Source organism: Hyla sarda, chromosome 3 (genome assembly GCF_029499605.1).
Source record: "Hyla sarda isolate aHylSar1 chromosome 3, aHylSar1.hap1, whole genome shotgun sequence".
In the NCBI taxonomy this organism is placed as follows: domain Eukaryota; kingdom Metazoa; phylum Chordata; class Amphibia; order Anura; family Hylidae; genus Hyla; species Hyla sarda.
In genome coordinates, this window is record NC_079191.1 from 314,362,720 (window position 1) to 314,385,775 (window position 23,056).

Consider the following 23,056-nt stretch of genomic DNA (forward strand, 5'->3'; position numbering starts at 1 on the left):
GAGTACCCCTTTTAAGGCTCTCATTTCAAATTCCAAATTAACTTATCAGTATGTTTTTGGAGGGGGGTTGCTTTTATATATTTAAAAAAAAATTCTATTTTACACTTAGTCCCAATATGGCACTATTTATAGCAATAATTTTGATTTGCTAGGTACTTTTGACTGATCAGTACTATTGTTGATCTTCTCGTACAGCCTGGCTCTCCAGGCTGCACATGATCGGCCATCCTGCCAGCCAGAGCAAAATGAGACCTCAGGTGGCCATTTGTGCTCATCGGACCCCTCAAATGCATCAGAACCTCCATTTTTACTATAGATGCTGTGATCAGCATTGATCACGGCATCTATAGGATTAATGATGGACCTCAGCGTGATCACTGATTATCAGGAGCCAAAGCTCACCTATTTTGTAGGGAACCCAGCAGCACCGTACATCTACAGTGCTTGTTCTTGAGTGGTTTAAGGGATTTTCTGGTAGTTTAAAAAATTTTGTACAGGTTTGAATAGGCATTTGATAAAAAAAGAAGCTTTACTCGCAACTACATTTGCTACTCCAGTGTCTCCCACAGAAAATGCAGCCAGCTGCTAGTCTCCTGTTCTAGATAGGGCTAGTCAATATGATCCCAGGCATACCTTTTTTTCATCATCATAGTCCTTTTCCTGAGACAGAAACGGTTATGTCGCTATGTAAATGCAGCTCAAACGAATGGTAAAATCCCAGGTAAGTCAAACCCATGTCCTCTTATCACCTCTGTACCTACTTGCATCAGCCTTTTCATCTGACTGGAAGATAAAGAGAAGATGGGGCTATACTTTACTGAACTCATGCCCAATCATATGCCCAGAATCATGTTGACTAGCCCTATCTAGAATGTAACATAGAAAGGATCAAAAAACAACGATCAGCTCACCAATCAGTCCATAGGTAGGTACATCTGAAGATTTTCCGGGAGCACGGATGCAGGAAGCCGTTACTTCCTGTATGTAGCAACAGTAGCAAGTAGTAGAAAGGGGTATCCAGCTCTCGGTAGAAAAGAGCAACATGACTAAGAGCAACAGCTCGAAACGCGTCAGCGTTTCACTTCCATTTTAGTGACATGTCACCACTCCGTGGTAAATCTTTTTTCATTTTAATATGCAAGATTAAAAGCTAAGTTTTACTGGATTTTTTTCTACTGAGAGCTGGATACCCCTTTCTACTACTTGCTACAGCCCTATCTAGACTTTACCTTATTTCCACCTCTGATTTATTGCTGAACGGACTAGGGAACTGTTAAACATTAAATATAAGTCATACTCACTTATCCCAATGCTCAAAGCTGCTGTTAAGAAAGATCCTATTCTGCACTCGTCACTGCTGGTTTCTGGTGTTCCCCCAATCACTAGCTGCAGCAGTTTTCCACTGGTGACTGGCTGAACAGGAATTTCTTCGGGGACAACACTTCACCATGGAGCAGCAAGGACAAATTGCTACCTGGGGCTAATGCTGGGCGGGATACCGGTTCATACCAAATACCGGGGTGGTCTTTTTTCTTTACAATATCAATTTTTCATATACCGCAATACTTATGACCCGCGGGTGCTGATCTGCAGGGGACAGAGGGCTGTGGCTGATAATTCATTTGGTGTTGGGGGGGGGGGGGGGTAGCCTGCGGGTCATAATAGGGCTGGGCGGTATACCGGTTTATGCCGGATACAGTTTTTTTTCTTCGCACAATATCAATTTTTGCCCATACCGGCATACCAGTCGGGCCCCTCCCCCACCCCCAAATGAATTACTTGTGACGGAGCCGCTGAGCTCACGTGTGATGCACATCCCCGCTCCCCCTGCAGCTGCCGCTTGTTCTCAGATCAGAGCCAGGGGAAAGCGCAGAAACTTCATCCCCTGGCTCTGATGTTTCCCTCAGCCCTCCTCTCCCCTTCCCACAGGCTATTTTTTTGTCATACCAGTCCCCAGGCGCGGGCTCTGCAGGACGTCCTTCCCCCTGCAAGCACTAAATGTGACAGGCAGGCACAGGACATCTTATCTTCATCCCAACTCTGTTCTCTGATCCCCGAGCAGGGACGGGGATCAGAAGCTCTGCCGCGCCCGTACATTCAGCTCTTGCAGGAGGAGAAGGCTCTTACATTCCCATCCCTGCTCGGGGATCAGAGAACAGAGCGGGGATGAAGATAAGATGTCTTGTGCCTGCCTGTCACAGGGGGAGAAGGCTCTGCAGCGGCTGGGGACGGGGATTATAAACTGCAGCGGCGGACAATGTATGTAAATAGCTGACAGTGGGGGGAATCACGTGCGCACGGTCCCCATGGTAGGGAAGGGGTTAACTGCCAGCCATTGCACTTCTACACTGTTTCCCACATGGTACCACGGTAATACCGTGATCCCGCCATAACCTGAAAAAATACTGTGATATAAGTTTTAGGTCATACCGCCCAGCACTAGGTCATATGATTAGTTCCCCAGTGCCTGCGGCTGATAACTCATTTGAGAGGGGGGGGGGGGGGTGAATGAGTGAAAAAAAAAAAAGTTAAATACTGTGAAATCACCATAATTTCGAAAAATATCATGATGTACATTTTTGGTCATACCCCCAGCACTACCTGGAGCCATTAAAGTGGCAGTTAAGGGGGATCAGCAGGTCACTTTGACTTATTTTTATGTTTAGTACCCCACCTGCCAAAAAAGAAAATGGTCACCTGGCCAACTCCTTTTAAAGCACAACTGTCATGAATTTCTACACTTATAAACTAATCTTAGGATGGGAAAGTTAATTGTAGTAATATAGGTATACCGGTTTCTCCTTTCTAGCAGTCTTGATGTGCCTGAAAAACATTTTATTATGTGGTCAATAACAGTCAGATAGGCGTGGCCAGGGCTTTGTAATGTCCAGTCCCCGCCATGCCTGTTCCCTTTACTTCAATACTGGGACCACTGTGTGATTGACACACAGGGCCTCCTCACATCTTCTTGCGTGCAGTAAGTTTTCAGAAAGCAGTTATTTTTCAGAGGGAGCGAGCGCTCGCTTGTTCAGACACTACACTGCACGCAAGAAGATGTGATTGAGGGCGCATGCGCAGAGAACCTCTTTGACAATCACACAGCAGTCTCAGTACTTTATGTAAAGGAGATAGGTGTGGTGGCCTCAAGGCATTGCGATCCCCCTGGCCCCACCTGACTGTTGCTGACCGCATAATTAAATGGTTTTTTAGGCTCATCAAGACTGCTAGAAAGCAACAACAGGTATTCCTGGATTACAAGTATAATGGACTTTCTTACCCTGGGATTAGTTTATGGGGTAGAAATTCATGACAATTGCGCTTGTGGTTGCGTGTAGTTGACAGTGAATTTGTGTCTTCATCTTTTCAATAAGCAACACACACACATTCTTGTGCTTGTATAAAGGATGTGTTGCCCTGTTATATTTCTTTAGATACATTAATTAAAAATAAGAGCAGTAATATGATTTTTTTGCTTTGAAAAACGCCACATTTTCATTAGTTGCTATTTTTATTCCTCTCCTGTTGCTGCCTTATTCGTTGTTCAGGAAATAATGAATAATTTTTCTTTTTTATTTGGGTGTGTTCACATGTTCAGTGTTAACTGCAATTATTACAAAGAATGCCTGATACAGATTATAAATGAAGTCACGTTAAGAAGAAAGGCTAATGCCCTTTTTATGCAGGCCAACTGCTGCAAGAACCAGCACCCAAGATCACACAAGCAGAAATGAATGATATATTGTTCATTCAGTTTAAACAGTTGGCGGCATGTCTTACACAGGCCGTTGTGCAACCGATGACCATGATTTTAACGCCTGCACAAAAGTGAACAGCCAACGAAGGAGTGTTATCCCATGCGTCGGCCCTTTCCTATGAACATTAACGCGACTCATACTCGTCCTCTGTGAAAGGGCCCAAAGACGACTACTTTTTATTCAGTAATTACATGAAAAACCTGAACATGTGAACACAACTTTTTAGTTATTTACTTTTCTGTGTACTTGGTTAATCATTCAGACATGACTGTCAATTGGTACAAGTACTTCCAGTTTACTGTATGGCTGTGTTCACATGCTGAATTTGAATAATATTTTTTTGGTTGCCTAAACTAAATACAGACTTGCAACACTGAAATAAATATATAAGGAAGTCTGTGTTTTCTAAAGGACTTGCCAAAACTCAGTTGTGTTTGTTGAACAGGATTGGTGGGTAGTTGCTTCAGGAAATACAGACTACTCTAATATTTCTTTCACTACTACAAACTTTTTGCTTTTTGTTTTTTTTAGGGTACGTTCACACGGATGCTGCAGATTCGCCGACAATGGACCCCTACATTGTGCCTCAAGCTGTGCCTGCTCATAGCAGCGATCTGCCGCTATGAGCAGACACAGTGCGATGTGCGAGTCGCCGCGCTCATGTGCAGTGTACTCGTACACATGGCTGCCGCTCCCCCTGCTCTTTGAGCTAGGCCAAGAGCAGCGAGTTGTGTGCGCATGGAGGCACAATGTAGGGGTCCATTGTCGGTGGAGTAAAATGCACTGCGAATCAGTCTGTGTGATCGTACCTTTAATGCCTAAATTATAAAGTCCAATTACAGCGGGTGAACCCAGTGACAAAGTACACTCCTTAAAATTGAAATGGCAATGCCCAGAAGGACAAGCCATAAGGTTATACAAATCAAGTAAGTAGATGCCTCTAAGATCTGCAAATGATCACATTTTAAAGCACATATTGCCAGTCTGTGGATGGGAAAGTTCATTGTAATATAGGTATACCGGTTGCTCCTTTCTAGCAGTCGTAATGTGCCTGAAAAACCTTTTATTATGTGGTCAACAACAGTCAGATAGGCGTGGCCAGGGCTTTGCAATGTCCAGTGCCCGCCATGCCTGTTCCCTATACTTCAATGCTGGGACCACTGTGTGATTGACTTCAATGGTATAGTAGCCAGATAGAGAGCTAATTTTCTCTGCAACGTGAAACCTCAGAAATCCTATCAAGTCACTGTAAGATTGTGTGATGCCTCCTGTTGATTTTTGTTTATATATATATTTTTTGAGTTTTACAACAGATACATCGTAGATTGAATATTGAAATAATTGCTGAATTATGTATCAAGTTCCAAAGGAAGCCACAATGTATGATATTTTATATAATTAAATAAAATTGAACAAATAAGTTTTTATATGCATAGTTTATAAATAATACAAAAATAATATAACCTTTGCAGCAAAGGATAGTAGATTTTTGTTTTGTCTTACTTTCACACACATCTTTATATATTAAGGATAAACTAGATATCAAAAAGGTAAAATACTGAAAAGTTATTGTGATAAAATATCTGAAAGGGATGATGCGATACCAGGAAATGTATGTAACCATGTATTCCAATTTTTTATTTTATTTTTTATACCAAAACCATTCTGATGCGCTAATATATTTTCAGATTTACAGTTAGTAGTTACATTTGCTATTAGTTCCTGAATTGATGGGATATCAGAAGATTTCCATCTTCTATGCCTCCTGTATATTAAAGTGTCAACTATTAAAACGTGACACAAACTGAGAGGGACAGAATTCTTGAACTGAGAGACTTTGGTTTATCACTCCGAAAGAGTCCTAAATGTGTTTTTTACTTTTTGTTTCGTTGTGGTGTAATGCATTATTTTTCTCTCATTCATAGATGTTGCAAATGGGTCAACTTCAGGTGGATATCGACCCCCTCCCAGAACGAAAGAAATTGTCATAAATGGACAAACGGTGAAACTGAAATATTGTTTCACTTGCAAAATCTTCCGCCCACCTCGTGCCTCACACTGCAGTTTGTGTGACAACTGTGTTGGTAGGTATAAGTAGGAAAAGGCCAATATAGATAATGTTCAACTATAGTGCCATGTTCGTGCTTCTGTTTTTCATAAATAGCAAAGTAGCTTAGATATGGCCACGTTTTTTAACTTTCTTCTGCGGTTGAGCACATTTTTTTGTGTTTTCACAAAATTTTTTGCGACTGTTTAACAAAAAAAAAAAAAATCATAGTTGATATATTTTCAACCACTGCAAAAAGCTAACCATGCCACACTACATTTAAGTTGGTTTCTTTAATGAGTCTTAATGAGTTACGCAAAAATTTGCCACCAAAAAAACAAGGCAAAACAATGATAATTTCCCCCCTTCTTTTATACAGGAATTAAAAAATGTGTAGCTTGCAGGAAGTTTACGAGCAGATAGTTTGCAATGTAAGAAAGCAGAAGAACAAACGTTTGTCCAGCTCACTTCTCATTCCCCTAAGAGAACAGAACCGGATACGGGGCAAAAATGAGCCGACCGGAGTCCAACAGCGGCTCCGGTCGGCTCATTTTTGCCCCTTTATCCGGTTCTGTTCTCTTACGGGAATGAGAAGTGAGCTGGGTTTCGGCACATAGGCTGCACACATGATGTTAATGCAGCCTAAGATGGTAGTACGATTCAGAATTAGTTGCATGCCAGTCACCAGTATAATTCAGCTGGGTCAGTTGCGAGAGAGAGGCTCCAGCAGTTACTGTCAGTTTAAAAAAAAACAAAAACCTTTTGACATGTCATGCAGACAGGTTGGAGTCTTTGCTGAGTCCCTTACAATCTCTAGATACAGCCAGTGACAGTAACATTTAAGACTAGGTTCATGTTGCCGTTCGCATCCGACCCATTAAGGGTTCGGCTTTTTTCTAAATTTTTTTTTTTTGTTGAGCCGACCGGACGTTAAAATCGGGTCGGATACAAACTGCTACTATCGGGTCCTGACAGGCTCCATTCACTTGCATGGGGTCCATAGGTGATCAGGTAATTTTACAGAAATTAGCAGGGAAAAAAAATAGTGCTTGCACTAGTGCTGAATTGCCAACGGACCTTTGAGTAGCGGAGTCCGACGGCAATGTGAACAAGGCCTTAATGTTGAACTGAAGTGGCACGTCCAGTGGTACAGTTTATATTGTCTTATTGAACTCTATAGACTTAGGTTGAACTCTATGGACTCTGGTCTTTTTTTTATTTATTTTTTTTCACCCTTAAAGTGTACCTGTCATCAACAAAAACTTTTTTGTATAACCTAGATAATACCATTTTATGAAAAAATATGTATATTTTGGTCCTTGCAGCTATTGCCTGTGTCCCTCTATGAGGAGTCCAAATATAGGAAGGGAGGGTGGACAAGCAGGACTCCTGAGCCAGGATCCTGCACAGAGCCCTGCTTGTCCTGTCCTCACTTCCTGTATTCGGACTCCTCACAGGCAATAGCTGCAGGGACAGCACTTTTTTACCCATAAATATACACATTTTTTAACCAATGTATATTATATATTATAATTGTATTATCTTCATTATCTCCATTATGTGAAAAGTTTTTGACGACAGGTACACTTTTTAAAAACTATGCTCATAGAGTTCAACCTAGAACCCTATTGTGTTGATCCAAAGGAAGGCAAAAACCCCCATGAGGCTGATGTCAATTGCCCCATAACAGAGGAAAAATTCCTTCATGACCCCAATATGGCAATCAGAATAAATACCTGGATTAACATTCTATCCACACAAATCCAGACTCCCCTTGAGGTGGTTTATTGAAAATTAAAAAGACAAACACAGTGACTGAAAGAGGGCTCACGTGGTATTTCAAGAGAAAGCACAAAAATGCGTGGGACATACACGCATCCCCTATATGATGGTACTTTGACTATTGCAAAATAGGTTGATTGTTCTTATTTTTAACATGTTCACTTTCCAGAACCACCAAAAAGTGTGCATGTATGTGTATATTCACAAAAAAAGTGTGTGTTTGTATATATCTATGTAAACAGAACACAGACACAACACTATAGGCAGCTAGTACACTGTAATCTCTGAGCATTTACTGCCTTTACCGTATTCTAGTGATGTGATGCATCTGATATCAATCATCTAACAGCAAGAATTGTGCGATTTGAGAACACCTTTTAACTGTTACCGTACATATATAGACAGTTGGTTCATAAGTAATGGCTAAAGTTAAAAAAAGAACATACATTTCCTATTAAGTACAGTAAAGTTGATATAGTGGAACACCATGTGAATAACCAATGAGGTAAACGTCATCTGGAAAAAGCTGGAATGAACAAAGAGTAGAAATTCGCAAACCGATCTGTGTCCAGGGGCCATGGTTGTTTTTTGCTAAATATATATATATACATTTTTTATATATATATATATATATATATATATATATATATATATATATATAATATTCTTTAGAAAAATAGATCACTTTAATATGAAATGGGATCTCCCCGCATTGACTCCTTAATATGAAACCCAGTACCCAGCTAGATTTTCGGAGTTACTGTATTGTCAAAAACTGCAATAAAATATTCTATTTCATTTTTTTTCCATCAATAGCTCAATAACTGGGTTCTCATGCATCAATTTCTCTTTGTAATAAACTGAAAGAGCAGATAATGTTGAAGCAAGACTATTGTGTCTCCAGTTTAGTGGTAGTGGGATATAGAGCGCCATTTGTTTTCATTCCTTCATCTACCGATGATGTCTGAAGTCCTGAAGGGTAGCTATGGGGAACTTGGACTCCTTGGGGTTTTCTTGAGCTCTATCATCAAACTATGGACCACTTTTAGCAGACTATAGTTAGTTTATTGAGCACTGTTTGCAAACAGTTGCTTTTTTGGTGTCAGCCCTACTTTCTTGTGTTAGTTGTTTTCAGTTTATTTTGACATATTAATAGTATTACTCAACATTCTGTATTCTGTTTAGTTTTCCTGTCCCTACGTGTTGGCCTGTGTACTTTATAAACCTGTCCTATATTGAAAAGGGGCAGTGACTCTGAAACAGCTGTGTGCAGATGGGTGACTATTCCTTTTGTTTGGTTAGTATACGGTAGTTTTCTTCCTTTTTGGAGGAAAGCTAATTTGCATTTCTTATGTTCACAAAAAAAACTTGCAGGGCTGGATGCTTTACATAATTAATGTTCTAATAGATTGGTTTATGAATATGGCATTGATCTGACAGAACACTTTCAATGTGTGCACATATTGTATGCTTGCTTATTGATATATTCACAATAAAAATAGTATACATTTTTTCCTTTCTTCCTTTTTAAATTCAGTTACCCAGTGATAGTTTCATAGGTAGTTCATGGTGTGTTCTGCCATCCAGGTTTTTGTGACGCAGTTTAAGTTAAAGTGAAGAATAAACTGAGACAAGTTACATTTTTATTAAGACAAGTATTAATTTATGATATGTTTCTTTTTGGCTTCAAAAACTAAATCAAATAACCTGAATGTGGTGACACTTCCTCCAGGATTTCTACCAAATTAGACTTTCAATAGTTCGTTACCCTTTGTTATTTTAAAAGGGGTTATAGGATAAATAAATTGTATCTATCCAAACTGTAGTTTTCTGACCACTCAGACCCCAAATGTTCATGAGATGCTCCATTAACTTACTATGAAGAAATTAGAGGTCATGCTTCATTCTCACGATTATCCTATGGATAAGTGACAAGCTGTAATTTTCAAATAACACCTTTTAAGTGAAGATAGACTGCACATGCATAGTCTCATTGACTGCTAGAACTAAACATGATATACTTTTACCCTTCCCATTAATCATAAAAGACTAATTTCAGGAAAAACACCAGACTATAAGAAATATTTTAGAAAGTGGTTGTCCAGACATACTCTTGCACGATCTGACTGGTGTGGAGAGATGTAACTACATTATGGATGCTTGAGTGGCCTTGGCAACCACCTGATGGCCAGCGAGTATCATGCACAGGTACCATTAATAAGAATAGAACTTGTGCACAATACTCGCTAGGCATTAGTTGCCTCAACAACCTGACTGTGGTTCATTCTGATATGATCGTATTTTTTTTTATACAGGTTTAACATGATATAGATTCAAATAGGCTGTAAAAAGGGCAAAAAAAAACCTAGTAGCAAATGTCTAAAAAATTATTTAAAAAAAGCCTTGCCACTCTAGCAGTGGGGTCCCTCTTAGTCGGTGATCACATGCCACTCTTAACTGATATTAATACTGCAGCCAGTGATTGACTGTGGGGGTACTGCATGTCATTGCTGCTAGAATGGAAATAAAGACTGTATTTACCACCAGTGGTGAATTGTTCAACGGGTGAGTGTAAAGTGTTTTTTTTTTTTCTTTCTATAATTATAATAATAATACTGCTGCAGTTTTTTTTTTTTTTTTTTTTTTTTTTTTTTTAAACTTTGCGATGAACTGAGATGACATAGGGCTCATTCACACTATGGAATCTGCACCCAGAGATATTCCGGGTGGAGATTCTGTCTGTTGCAGGCGCCAGCAAAACAAGCCAGTGCTCGACCGCTCGGAAATGCTCAGTCTCTATAGATGCCAATGCATGTCAGAGCGGACTCCGCCGATAGAATGAACATATTAATTATTTTGGCGGAGTCTGGGACCATAACGTCTGGCACAGAAATTCAGTAGTGTGAATAGTGCAGCTGAATCCCAATAATAATAATGTGAGGCTGCTGCAGCGTAAATTCTAAATTGAGGTCTGCTCAGAAAATATGTAGTTTGAATGTGCCCTAAAAAGATCTAGCAAATATCTAAATAGTTTTTCATGTACTTGTAATTTCCACATTCTGACTGTCATGATCACATTCATGCATGTTATTTCACAGATATAAAACATTTGATTAATTCTATGCCATATATATATATATCTTTTGTTTTTTGCCTCTCATTTCAGAGCGCTTTGATCACCACTGTCCCTGGGTGGGAAACTGCGTGGGGAAAAGAAACTACAGATTTTTTTACATGTTCATTTTATCTCTGTCATTTCTGACAGTCTTTATATTTGCTTTCGTTATCACGCACGTTATACTTCGTAAGTATGCAGAGGGATGCCATTGTTTGATTTATCTTTTCATCTCAGTTTGTTTCGTGGTGCGTTTAATTTATTTGCATGTAAAAGATTGCATGGTTTATTGGGACCATCTTATAAGAATATAAAGGGCAGCAGTTGCTTTTTCCAACCTTCTATGATTCATTCCATAGTTTGATAAAGCTCTCAGAAAAAGAAAAAAATTCTGTGTAAATTTGAAAAAAAAATAATAATAATTCTGGGTAAATATGTAAGGAGATGGAAGTGTATGGGCTTTGCCTCTTTAACATGATTATCCTTTCAATGGCACGTTGCATTTAACAGTAGACTTGAGCAGGTTGACCTACTTTTCTCAAAACTACTAATGAATTTTTAATTTATTTTAATGTATTCAATACCCCACATAAATGACTTATGTAATTCTCATAATTTTTTGCCCAGATTAACAAATGCTTTATCATTACCGTATATACTCGAGTATAAGCCGACCCAAGTATAAGCCGAGGCCCCTAATTTCAACCCAAAATCCCAGGAAAAGTTATTGACTCGAGTATAAGCCTAGGGTGGGAAATACATCATCCCCCCCTGTCATCATCCAGACCCCCGTCATTAACATCCTCATCATCATCACCCTGTCATCATCCAGACCCTCATCATCATCACCTGTCATCATCCCCTTGTCATCATCCCACACCCCTTCATCATCCCCTTGTAATCATCCCACACCCCCCCTTCATCATCCCCTTGTCATCATCCCACACCCCCCTTCATCATCCCCTTGTCATCATCCCCACCCCCCTTCATCATCCCCTTGTCATCATTCCACACCCCCCCTTCATCATCCCCTTGTCATCATCCCCACCCCCCTTCATCATCCCGTTGTCATCATCCCACCCCCCCCTTCATCATCCGCCCTCAGTGGTCTTCAACCTGCGGACCTCCAGAGGTTTCAAAACTACAACTCCCAGCAAGCCCGGGCAGCCATCGGCTGTCCGGGCTTGCTGGGAGTTGTAGTTTTGAAACCTCTGGAGGTCCGCAGGTTGAAGACCACTGCGGCCTTCGACATCATCCAGCCCCCTCTCACCCCCTTTAGTTCTGTACAGTACTCGCCTCCGCTCGCTCGGCGCTGGTCCGGTGCTGCAGGACTGTCCGGAGAGGAGGTCGTCCGGTGGGATAGTGGTTCCGGGCTGCTATCTTCACCGGGGGCGCCTCTTCTCCGTGCTTCGGGCCCAGAATAGAGGCGTTGCCTTGACGATGACGCAGAAGTACGTTGGTAATGAACGTACCTCTGCGTCGTCGTCAAGGCAACGTGACTATTCTGGGGCCGGGCCCGAAGCGCTTAGAAGAGGCCTCCCCGGTGAAGATAGCAGCCCGGAACCACTATCCCACCGGACGACCTCCTCACCGGACAGTCCTGCAGCACCGGACCAGCGCCGAGCGGAGGCGAGTACTGTACAGAACTAAAGGGGGTGAGAGGGGGCTGGATGATGTCGAAGGCCGCAGTGGTCTTCAACCTGCGGACCTCCAGAGGTTTCAAAACTACAACTCCCAGCAAGCCCGGACACCCGATGGCTGCCCGGGCTTGCTGGGAGTTGTAGTTTTGAAACTTTATTCTAGCTATTCAATATGTTTAAGCTCAATCGCATCCATACTTTGTGAACCAAGCCATTATGAGCAACGGTCATTGAAATACTAGTCAAAAGCTTTCTCTTATCCTCTAGCCATCCTGAGATCTCCAGAATGGGGCCCTGGCTGTTTCTGCTGCATGGAGCAGTATCTTGGCAAAAATAGCAAATGGCAGGTTCTCAAGGACTACTCTGTGTCGTCGTGGATGGAAGTGGGATATAGAGTGGGTTAATGTTACTTTAGAGTATGGGTCAATTAGAAGTTAATTTATATGTTCATATATATAGATTATAGTAGCTGAATGTATGAGTGTTCTGTAGTGAAGAGTTAATGGTAAGTGTTTTAAAAAAGGATCGTATGCTAATGTCCTAGCTACACTGTAGATTTATTAGTCCGTACACAGAATAGTAACGGGGGTTGCAGGATCTTTGCAATCCCCTCCGCTTAAAAATACAGATCAATATAAATAAAATAGTTGCATATAAATAATAGTGCAACAAACAATATAAATAAGAAATTCTGTCACTGAGGTTTAGTCAGCGCAGCTTTTGGTCTTTCCAATGCTTGTTTGCTGTGTGCTTGCATGCGCTGCATTCCCACAATATTTGGCCCACTAGGTAAGGTGGAATAGTACTGAACTGGTGATGTTATAGAGTTACTAGCTGGTAAGTCGATACACAGTTTAAAGTTAGTGTACAGTAGGTATCGCATCCACAGAGAGAGTTAGTAGCGTAATGGAGAAAGTTTGTATCGCATCCATAGAGAAATTTATTTACGCATATGCGCAAAGACGGCTGTAGATGGTGGTAAGAAATCGCCAGTACTATGTACCGCTTACCCGTCCTTCTTGGTGGCAGGGCGGGGATCGGGGTTGTTGGATCCTGTGATGTCCTGGTAACGTCGGTGTTCTTGTGGTTCGGGTGACTGAGTCTGCCTTCCAACAGACAGGTCACCCAATTTGAAAATGCTGCTTCTCAGGATGTTCACAAGCTGAAGGTACCATGGCAGAGAGTACATGCATTTTCTATGGGAGAGCAGGAAATACCACACTCGGGTTACACTGGGGTTCCCATAGACAGTACATGGAGTGAGTGTCAACACACGGTCCATGCAGCACTGAGAGCCAGGGCTCTGTTTTGGACGTCATTGAGGTCCCAATGTTTTGGATCAGGCACAGCCCTTGATTAAGCTGTTCTGTATTCGTTTTGTGGTATTCCAGTTTGTACACTCTCCCTCCTTTTTTATTCCTCTATGTGCTGATATCATTTCTGCGCTGTCTGAATGACCAGGAGAGTAGTTATATTGTAGGGGAGTCGTTACAATGATTAGTTGCAGTGTTATAGAACTCCTGATTCACACTGCCTGTGTCCTGTATCTGCTGACACCCCAGTGAATGTTATGACATACAGCTCTATCTTGTCTTTTTTTTGCCTCCTGCTTGTGATTTGAGGAGTTACTTTGTGACATATTTTGCAGTCAGGAGGCAGGCATGAGCAGTGAGCATGAGGCTGCATCTAGGAATATACTGGTCTCTCAGAACATAGCAGACACAGTTCGGGTAATGGGCATACTTGTTGCCCTTTGATAGATGTTCTATGATGTCCGAAGAGATTTCTTTAAATTAACAGAACACCTACAGGCATGAAAAGGTGAACTACATGGGAGAGAGAGGGGAAAGGAGAGAAAGATGCCAGTTTCCCTGTAGACTACTACAAAGATGCATTAATTTAGGTATGCAGCTGATTTATGCTAAAATGCTTCACATTGCAATGTCCAGTTTTTGTACAGTGTTGTATGAACACATAGTAGCCTCTAAGTAAGTGTGTGTTTGTAAGTAGAATACATTTATATGGTGGTTTTTATTATCTGGCACGAGGGGGGTATGTTCACACTGCTTAGATTTCCCACAAAAATGTCTGCACTAATTCTTACAGAAATCAGATTAGAAAGCCATAAAGCCAAATGTGCATCCATGTTGAATCAAGCTCCTGATTGACCTGAACATGATCCAAACACACCAATCCTTATGGCTCCTAGCCTTCCCTGTTTATAGAATAATATTTTACTTTGAAGTTTGTGTACAGAACCATATTAAATGTTTTTTTAACCAAAATTCTGCATAAATTGCGTTATATGTGTGAGCCAATATGTTCTGTTGTGTTGCCTAGCCCTTATTTTCTTTTTTGTTTATTTCTAGGTTCTCAGCAATCAGGGTTTCTCAATGCCTTAAAGGACAGTCCTGCAAGATATCCTTTACAAGATTTCTCACTATTGTAGTAAAGATTTACTACTGATCTGCTTTTATTTCAAATAATGTAGGAAGATACATTCCTTGGCTTCTATTTTTATTTGTACAGGTTATTTTTATCTTTTGATTTGGCAGTGTTCAGTCAAAACAATATTCTCCTTGAATTTTGGAAGAAAGAATATTTTCCTAGCTGTCCAGTCATTGACAAAGAACACAGCTGTATTCATATTTTACTACTCTTCTTTATTTGAGGAATTCCATGTGATCTTGTTAACTCACGGTCCTCTTTTAGCCACACAAACCATTGATAGCTGAATTGTGGGGCTGCTTACTAGCGATATTGCCTCCAGTATATTGCCTCCCTGCTTAATATTTATGGGGCATAAATAATTGCTGGTAGAAATGTGTTTAATGTTTCTTCATTGTGTAACTTCCTTGACTTTTATATCACTGTCCTAGAAGCTGTGGTGTGCTTCTTTTCTGTTTGGTCAATTGTTGGCCTGTCAGGTTTCCACACATATTTGATCAGTTCAAATCAAACAACCAATGAAGATGTAAGTACAGGAACTGTATATTGCTTATTTGGTTCAAATATGTTTGCTGATACTTCAGAGGTTTAAAAATGTTTCTAGTTACTTAGGGGGAGATTTATCAAAACCTGTCCAGAGGAAAAGTTGCTGAGTTGCCCTTATCAAACAGTCAGATCGCATTGCCCTCTGAAAAATGAATGAAGCAATCAGATTGGTTGCTATGGGCAAGTCAGCAACTTTTCCTCTGGACAGGTTTTGGTAAATCTCCCCCTAAGTAACTAGATCATGCATGCGGCACCCCGTTTGTAATCAGTCCCCGGAGCGTGTTCGCTCCGGGTCTGATTACGGGCGACCGCAGGACCGGCGGAGTGTGACGTCATGCCTCCGCCCCCGTGTGACGTCACACTCCGCCCCTCAATGCAAGCCTACGGGAGGGGGCGTGATAGCTAGAGGTTCCTCCGGGGCCTCCGGTAACCGGCCCTGGTCTCCGCTGCAATCCTCTCCCTGGTTGCTGGTGGTCGGCGAGTCATACTGCACTCAGCCAATCACCGGCCACAGTGAAGTCCCGACTCGGCCGGTGATAGGCTGAGCGGCAGTGTGACGTTTTCTGCCCCCGCAGCAGGTGCCGGTGTAGTGAAGAATTTTGTGTCCTGAAGCGTTCTCACACTGCCGCTCAACCTATCGCCGGCCGAGTCGGGACTTAACTGTGGCCGGTGATTGGCTGAGCGCAGTATGACTCGCCGACACCCAGCAACCAGGAAGAGGATCGCGGCAGAGACCGTAGCCGGTTACCGGAGGCCCCGGGGGAGTGGAGGAAGGTATGTATATCTTTATTTTTTTACTGCCAGCAGTATGGGGGACAATTTTATATATTCTGGAGTTCTCCTTTAAAGGGGTCCTCCGGTGAAAACCTTTTTTTCTTTTAAGTCAACTGTCAGAAAGTTAAACATATTTGTAAATTGTTTTACAATGCAACCATGCATAGCAGATATATGCTAAGGGCAGCATGGTGGCTCAGTGGTTAGCACTGCTGCCTTGCAGTGCTGGGGACTTAAGTTCAAATCCCTCTAAGGACAACCATAAATAAAGTGTTATTATTATAATAACGTCAGCAGAGAGAACTGTGCTCGTGATGTCATCAGAGAGCATTCCAAAAAGAAAATAATTTCCTCTGTAGTATTCAGCAGCTAATAAGTACAGGAAGGATCAAGATTTTTTAATAGAAGTAATTTACAAATATGTTTAACTTTCTGCCACCAGTTGATTTAAAAGAAAAAAGGTTTTCACCGGAGTACCCCTTTAAGATCATTGGCAAGATCCTATTGGGCTAATTCCTCACCACTCTCATAATCATTGTAGCTTCACAGAGTGAGATATTGCATGAAGCCCCTGACCAAGTATTTTGTGTTTCTTTAATTTGCAAATAATTGCACCAACTACTTTTAACTTCTCAACAAACTGCTTGACCATGTTCTTGTAGCCTATTGCAGTATAGGTCTACAAACTTGTCCCTGACATCCTTGGATAGCTTTTACATAGGTAGCAAGCTGAGATTACGAACACTTCCTTTAAGAGAATGCTCCTCATATCAATTTGTTACCTGTATAAAAGGCAGCTGGGAGCCAAAAATCATAAGTGATCACATACTTATTTCAGTAAAATTCAAATTGATTGATCACTTATTTGAAATGTGTTTTTCTGGATTTTTTTTTTGTTTTCTCAAATAAGCCTATATAAATAAATATGTGAAAAGGTCTGAAGATTTTTTGAATGTGTGTATGTATGTATGTATATATATATATATATATATATATATATATATATATCTGTGTGTGTGTGTATGTAATAAATAAAAAAATTAAATATATATGTGTGTGTGTGTACAGTCATAGCCATAAATGTTGGCACCCCTGAAATTTTTCTAGAAAATGAAGTATTTCTCACAGAAAAGGATTGCAGTAACACGTTTTGCTATACACATGTTTATTTCATTTTGTTTGTATTGGAATTAAACAAAAAAAAGAGGGAAAAAAAGCAAATTGGACATAATGTCACACCAAACTCCAAAAATGGGCTGGACAAAATTGACACCCTTTCAAAATTGTGGAAAAATAAGATTGTTTCAAGCAAGTGATGCTTCTTTAAACTCACCTGGGGGCAAGAAACATGTGTGGGCAATATAAAAATCACACCTGAAAGCAGATAAAAAGAAGAGAAGTTCACTTAGTCTTTGCATTGTGTGTCTATGTGCCACACTAAGCATGGACAACAGAAAGAGAAGAGGACTGTCTGAGGACTTGAGAGCCAAAATTGTAGAAAAATATCAACAATCTCAAGGTTACAAGTCCATCTCCAAAGTCCATCTAGATTTGCCTTTGTCCACAGTGCGCAACATTATCAAGAAGTTTGCAAACCATGGCACTGTAGCTAATCTCCCTGGGTATGGACAGAAGAGAAAAAGGGATGAAAGGTGTCAACGCAGGATAGTCCGGATGGTGGATAAGCAGCCCCAAACAAGTTCCAAAGATATTCAAGCTGTCCTGCAGGCTCAGGGAGCATCAGTGTCAACGTGAACTATCCGTCGACATTTAAAGGAAATGAAACGCTATGCCAGGAGACCCAGAAGGACCACACTGCTGACACAGAGATATAAAGAAGCAAGACTAGATTTTGCCAACATGAACTTGAGTAAGCCAAAATCCTTCTGGGAAAAAGTCTTGTGGACAGATGAGTCCAAGATAGAGCTTTTTGGTAAAGCACATCATTCTACTGTTTACCGAAAATGGAATTTAGCCTACAAGGAAAAGAACAGAGTACCTACAGTGAAATATGGTGGAGGTTCAACAATGTTTTGTTTTTGTTTTGCTGCCTTTGGCACTGGGTGCTTTGAATGTGTGCAAGGCATCATGAAATCTGAGGATTACCAACGGATTTTGGGTTGCGCTGTACAGACCAGTGTCAGAAAGCTGGGTTTACGTCCAAGATGTTGGGTCTTCGGGTGGCACCCAGAATTGGATGGCAAAAAAGTGCTGGAGAGTTCTGAAGTGGCCAGCAATGAGTCCAGATCTAATCCCATTGAACACCTGTGGAGAGATCTTAAAATTGCTGTTAGGAAAAGGCGTCCTTCCAATACGAGAGACCTGGAGCAGTTTGCAAAGGAAGAGTGGTCCAACATTCTGGCTGAGAGTTGTAAGAAGCTTATTGATGGTTATAGGAAGCAACTGATTTCAGTTACTTTTTCCAAAGGGTGTGCAACCAAATATTAAGTTAAGGGTGGCAATAACTTTTGTCCAGTCCATTTTTGGAAATGTTAAACCCAAACTCACATCCCCCGTAATACTTGTGTAGATATTAGTTGTTGCTTGTAGAAATTGCAGACACTAAAAGTAATTTTATTCTTTTATTGCAGATTAAAGGTTCCTGGTCAAGTAAACGAGGGAAAGAAAATTATAATCCTTATAGCTATGGGAATATTTTTACAAATTGCTGTGCTGCACTTTGTGGACCAGTGAACCCTAGGTAAGGTTACTGAAACTACTGCTTTTCTCTTCCTACTTATTGCCCAGCATCAATTCAAGCCTTTTGAAATGACTTCCGATTCCCTATGTATGTCACTTCCATAAGAATAGACAATGCCTGGTTCTGTGACACAGAAAAAGGAAGATCTTTTTTTGTTCTGCTGTTTCTGTTGATGTAATTATTTCCTTATTTTCCTTTTAAGCCTAATTGACCGCAGAGGAATTGTGCAAGCTGATATGGCACAGTCAGTCACACCATCCAATGGATTGACTATGTATGGTTCTACTCAATCCCAGAGCAATATGGTAAGATGAGCTAAGTATTGTCATTCAGAAACTGTGAAAGTTACATATGGTACTCCATTTCAAAGGATTTTAAATATGTATCGTATAAAATAGTTAATCGACTGCAGCCCGCTGCTGCCGATTGTGAGTTGAAGATAACACATGCTGCATATGATACTATTGCGTGGATTGACAGGCCATCCCAAGATGCTATGCCAGTTTTATAGTGGTAAAACACGTTATGAATTCCAAAATGCTTAGTGTAGGGAAAAAAGAGAAAATATAGTAATGAAAAGGCTTTACAGGATCATGTGGTCACACAATGTGCTAATGTATGTGTGGATTTTGTATTATTCACATGAGCATGCAAAAGTATCAGAAAACCACTGTGTTCTGTAATTTTTTTATTAGAAAGGTCCATTTTTCAAATCTGAAGTGTTTCACTCTGTGTGATTGTAACTTTTGTAATGGTTTTTCTCCAAGTGGTTCTAAGATTGTATTGTACATTATTGGTAAACTTTGATACCTTCAGCAATCATTTGGGGAAAAAACTTCAATTTTTTAACAATGAACATTTTTTAGGATTTGAAATGCTCTGCTTTTAAGAAATATAGTAGGCTCTTAAAGGGCTTAGAAGTTTACTAGCACATTTTCATGAAAATTTCCAAAATCTTTAGAAATATCCCTTGTATTGCCCTAGAGCGCAGCTTAACTTGTGCTGCATGAATTTTGGGACCTCCTTCTTATTTGTTTCTCTTGTACCATTTTAGGTTTGCAAAAGAGTTGAGGTGCCAAAACATAAGCATTTTTATTTCATTCTTTTTAAGTCCCCATAGGGATCTTCTATATGCAATCAGTGGGTGGCATTTACTGTAAAATGTACTGTAATTGCATAGCATTATACAGTGTGATTGATACGCCACTGATACTGCCTTGCTGAGCCATATTGCAACATTAGAGCATTGTTACAGCGGTCGAAAGGCAGGTAAGGGAACACTTTAGCTGATCGGACCCCTGCTATCATGTTGCAGGGGTCCAGTGAGCACGCTGAGCTACCAAGCTTTTTTCATTCATGCCTTTTAGACGCTGTGACTGGCATTCATCATAGCATCTAAAGGGTTAATGAGAGAGAACCGGATTGCTGCCCCCCTTCATTTGCAGTGAGTGTCTGATGAGTAGCAGTCATTCACCGCCTATGGTGTGATTGCTTCATAGTCATTTAATGCTACAAGGTCTACATTTACGCCCTGGTGGTTTTTTTTTTTTTTTGTGTTTTTTTTTTTTTGCATGGGGGGGGCGGTGGTGTTTAAATCCCTTTAGGGTTCTTGAATCTGTGATCTGTTTTAAACTGTCTCCAGTCAGCCCTGTAAGTAGTCTCCTGGGAGGGAAGCTATACTCACCTAGTTCCACTGCTCTGTCTGTGATCACGCCGTGTCTGACAGCTCAAACACTGCCCGCGTCATCATTCTGCTGTGTCTGCTTAGGGAGTGGATCGATGCAGGGGGTTGTCAGTAATGTTGAGGGGGTGGGATTATAGCCGCAGGACTAGGTAAGTATAGCCCCTCACCCAGAGGAGTACTTACGAGGTCGGGGAGATACACTAAACATCATATCTCCTTATCCCTGATGGCAGGAATATCCCCCAGTAATGGTTAGGAAGAAGATTTTACCTTATATCCCACGCCGCCACGTGTTATATATGGTAAATTCTGGTGGCATGTTCTCTAACTTGGGGCACCCATTGCTGGTTTACCACTTATTTTGACCTTACAACAAAACTGGCTGTTTTGAAGATGCTCTGATAAAATATTCAAGCCATCACAATTTGGTCCTTGTCAGATACTTAACTTACTGATTTTGCCAGTTTCCAACACATCAGTTTCAAGAACTAACTGACTGTTCACTTGCTGCCTAATGTATCCCACACCTTTGTTTGCCCTTATCACAAGAAAATCAATTTTATAGCTGATCTGTGTATATCCAGACAATGCTATTCTTCTAGTTTATTCCCTCTTTATATGACTAATATTATTTTTATGCAATGTTCTAAATTTCAATTGCTTTGTCTCGGTGAATATCTCGCGGTCATGACTAATGAATTACACACAAGTTTACTGTGATTGTTGACTTATAGAACAAGTATTCTGCAAGCATGGACACTGGTGCTAACATATATTTTGTCGCCATTTAGATTTTTCCCCCACCAACAAAATAAGTCAATGTCCAGATGGAAAAATTAATTCATTACAGTGTTGCTTAGCAAGCCATGTCGGAGAATGACTTAAACAATTTCTTTCTGCCGACAGATCATTAACTTAGAGCTGGAAAAAACAGATGCTCTTCAACCTATTAATACTGGGATCTGGGAATGTTTGTCTGTGCCGGGCAAATTGATTGCATATTAACTTTTTTTTTTTTGTGATACTTAGTTTTAACTATAATATAGGATTTTGAAACAAGATTTGTGCACATATGCACATCAGAAAAATTATCAAACCCTTAAATGGGCACTGTCGGATACAAAAAATGTTTTATAATGTACATCTTGGCAAAACAATAACCTTTATATTATACTTCATAAGAAAATTTTATTTTTATAGAAATAGTTGCTTATAAAATCGTGACTTTGTCCAAGCTGAAGTACAGGCATGTACAAAGTCCAGTAAGTGAGGGTGGGCTAGCACTCCTCTGTGCTGTCCCCTGTCTGATAGAGAGCACAGACGAGTGCTATCAGACAGGAGAGAGCCCAGAGGAGTGCTATCAGACAGGAGAGAGCCCAGAGGAGTGCTATCAGACAGGAGAGAGCCCAGAGGAGTGCTATCAGACAGGAGAGAGCACAGAGGAGTGCTATCAGACAGGAGAGAGCACAGAGGAGTGCTATCAGACAGGAGAGAGCACAGAGGAGTGCTAGCCCACCCTCACTTACTGGATTTTGTCCATGCCTGTGCTTCAGCTTGGACAAACCATGATTTTATAAGCCATGATTTCTATAAAAATTAACTATTCTAATAAACCTTAAAACATTTTTATGTTTTATCCAAGATATACCAGTGTTTCTCAAGCGTGGTCCATAAGTACCCCCAGCTGGTCATGTTTTCAGGATTTTCATAATCTTTCACAGGTGATATAACTGTGGTGATGCCTGATTAACTAATTATAATATCACCTGTAAAAGACTAAGGAAATCCAAAAAACATGTGACCTGTTGGGGATACTTGAGGACTGCGCTTGAGAAACACTGATATATACAACATATGAAAAGTTTTTGAATCTCAGTGCCCATTTAAAGCGTATCTGTCAGATCCCACAAAAAGACACACAAAAAAAAAAACAGTTTTACGTTGCTCAGTACCTCATCTTGATCATATGCATGTCATTTTTAAGTATCATCGATATTTCACAAAAAATAGCATATTACAGCTGCTCAATGTCTCTTTGATCTACCCAAAGGCAGGGGGCATGTCCTTCTCTTGCCTGCACTGTTGCCTGCACTGTGACTCCTCCCCCTCCCTCACCCTTTTCTCTCTGGTTTTATGCTGTGTACACACACAATGATTATTGGAGATTGCCTGTACTCTACCTACCACCAAAGCCAATATGGTGAGTGTATAACTTACATCTTCCTAAATTAGTGTAAAGGTTTAGTGCTAAAAGTACAGTGGTTTTTATGCATACATTTTTCTGTATACAGTTCTGGAATAGTTAGAGGTACAGTGTTTGGATAACTCTCTTTTGCAGCAGTGTTTCCTTTAGGAGGTTTTACATGATGTAATATCCAACTGCAAAGGATACGAGAAACAATTGATAAGTCAGAAAGTTCTTATGGCTGAAGAACAGGTAATAGTAAGGGCTTTCCTTACAATATTTCTTTAACCATTTCCCGCTATAGGACGTATGCATACGTCCAATAATCCGACACGATCGGCGACAGGACCCGGCTAATCACACACCTGGTTATTCACAG

General features: G+C 40.6%; 1 protein-coding gene across 8 annotated transcripts in view; it reads left to right on the forward strand.

Moving 5' to 3' along the window:
- The window catches only part of ZDHHC14 (zinc finger DHHC-type palmitoyltransferase 14), a 120,818-nt gene that overhangs the window by 65,218 nt on the left and 32,544 nt on the right, over window positions 1-23,056 (forward strand). For 7 of the 8 annotated variants that reach the window (XM_056567083.1, XM_056567089.1, XM_056567086.1 and 4 more), the window contains 6 exons: window positions 5,681-5,839; window positions 10,751-10,888; window positions 14,709-14,757; window positions 15,211-15,313; window positions 18,699-18,808; window positions 19,011-19,113. In XM_056567083.1, the coding sequence (XP_056423058.1) occupies window positions 5,681-5,839; window positions 10,751-10,888; window positions 14,709-14,757; window positions 15,211-15,313; window positions 18,699-18,808; window positions 19,011-19,113 (662 nt within the window). The remainder of the gene's footprint in view (window positions 1-5,680; window positions 5,840-10,750; window positions 10,889-14,708; window positions 14,758-15,210; window positions 15,314-18,698; window positions 18,809-19,010; window positions 19,114-23,056) is intronic. The other variant, XM_056567088.1, reaches the window with a different exon arrangement.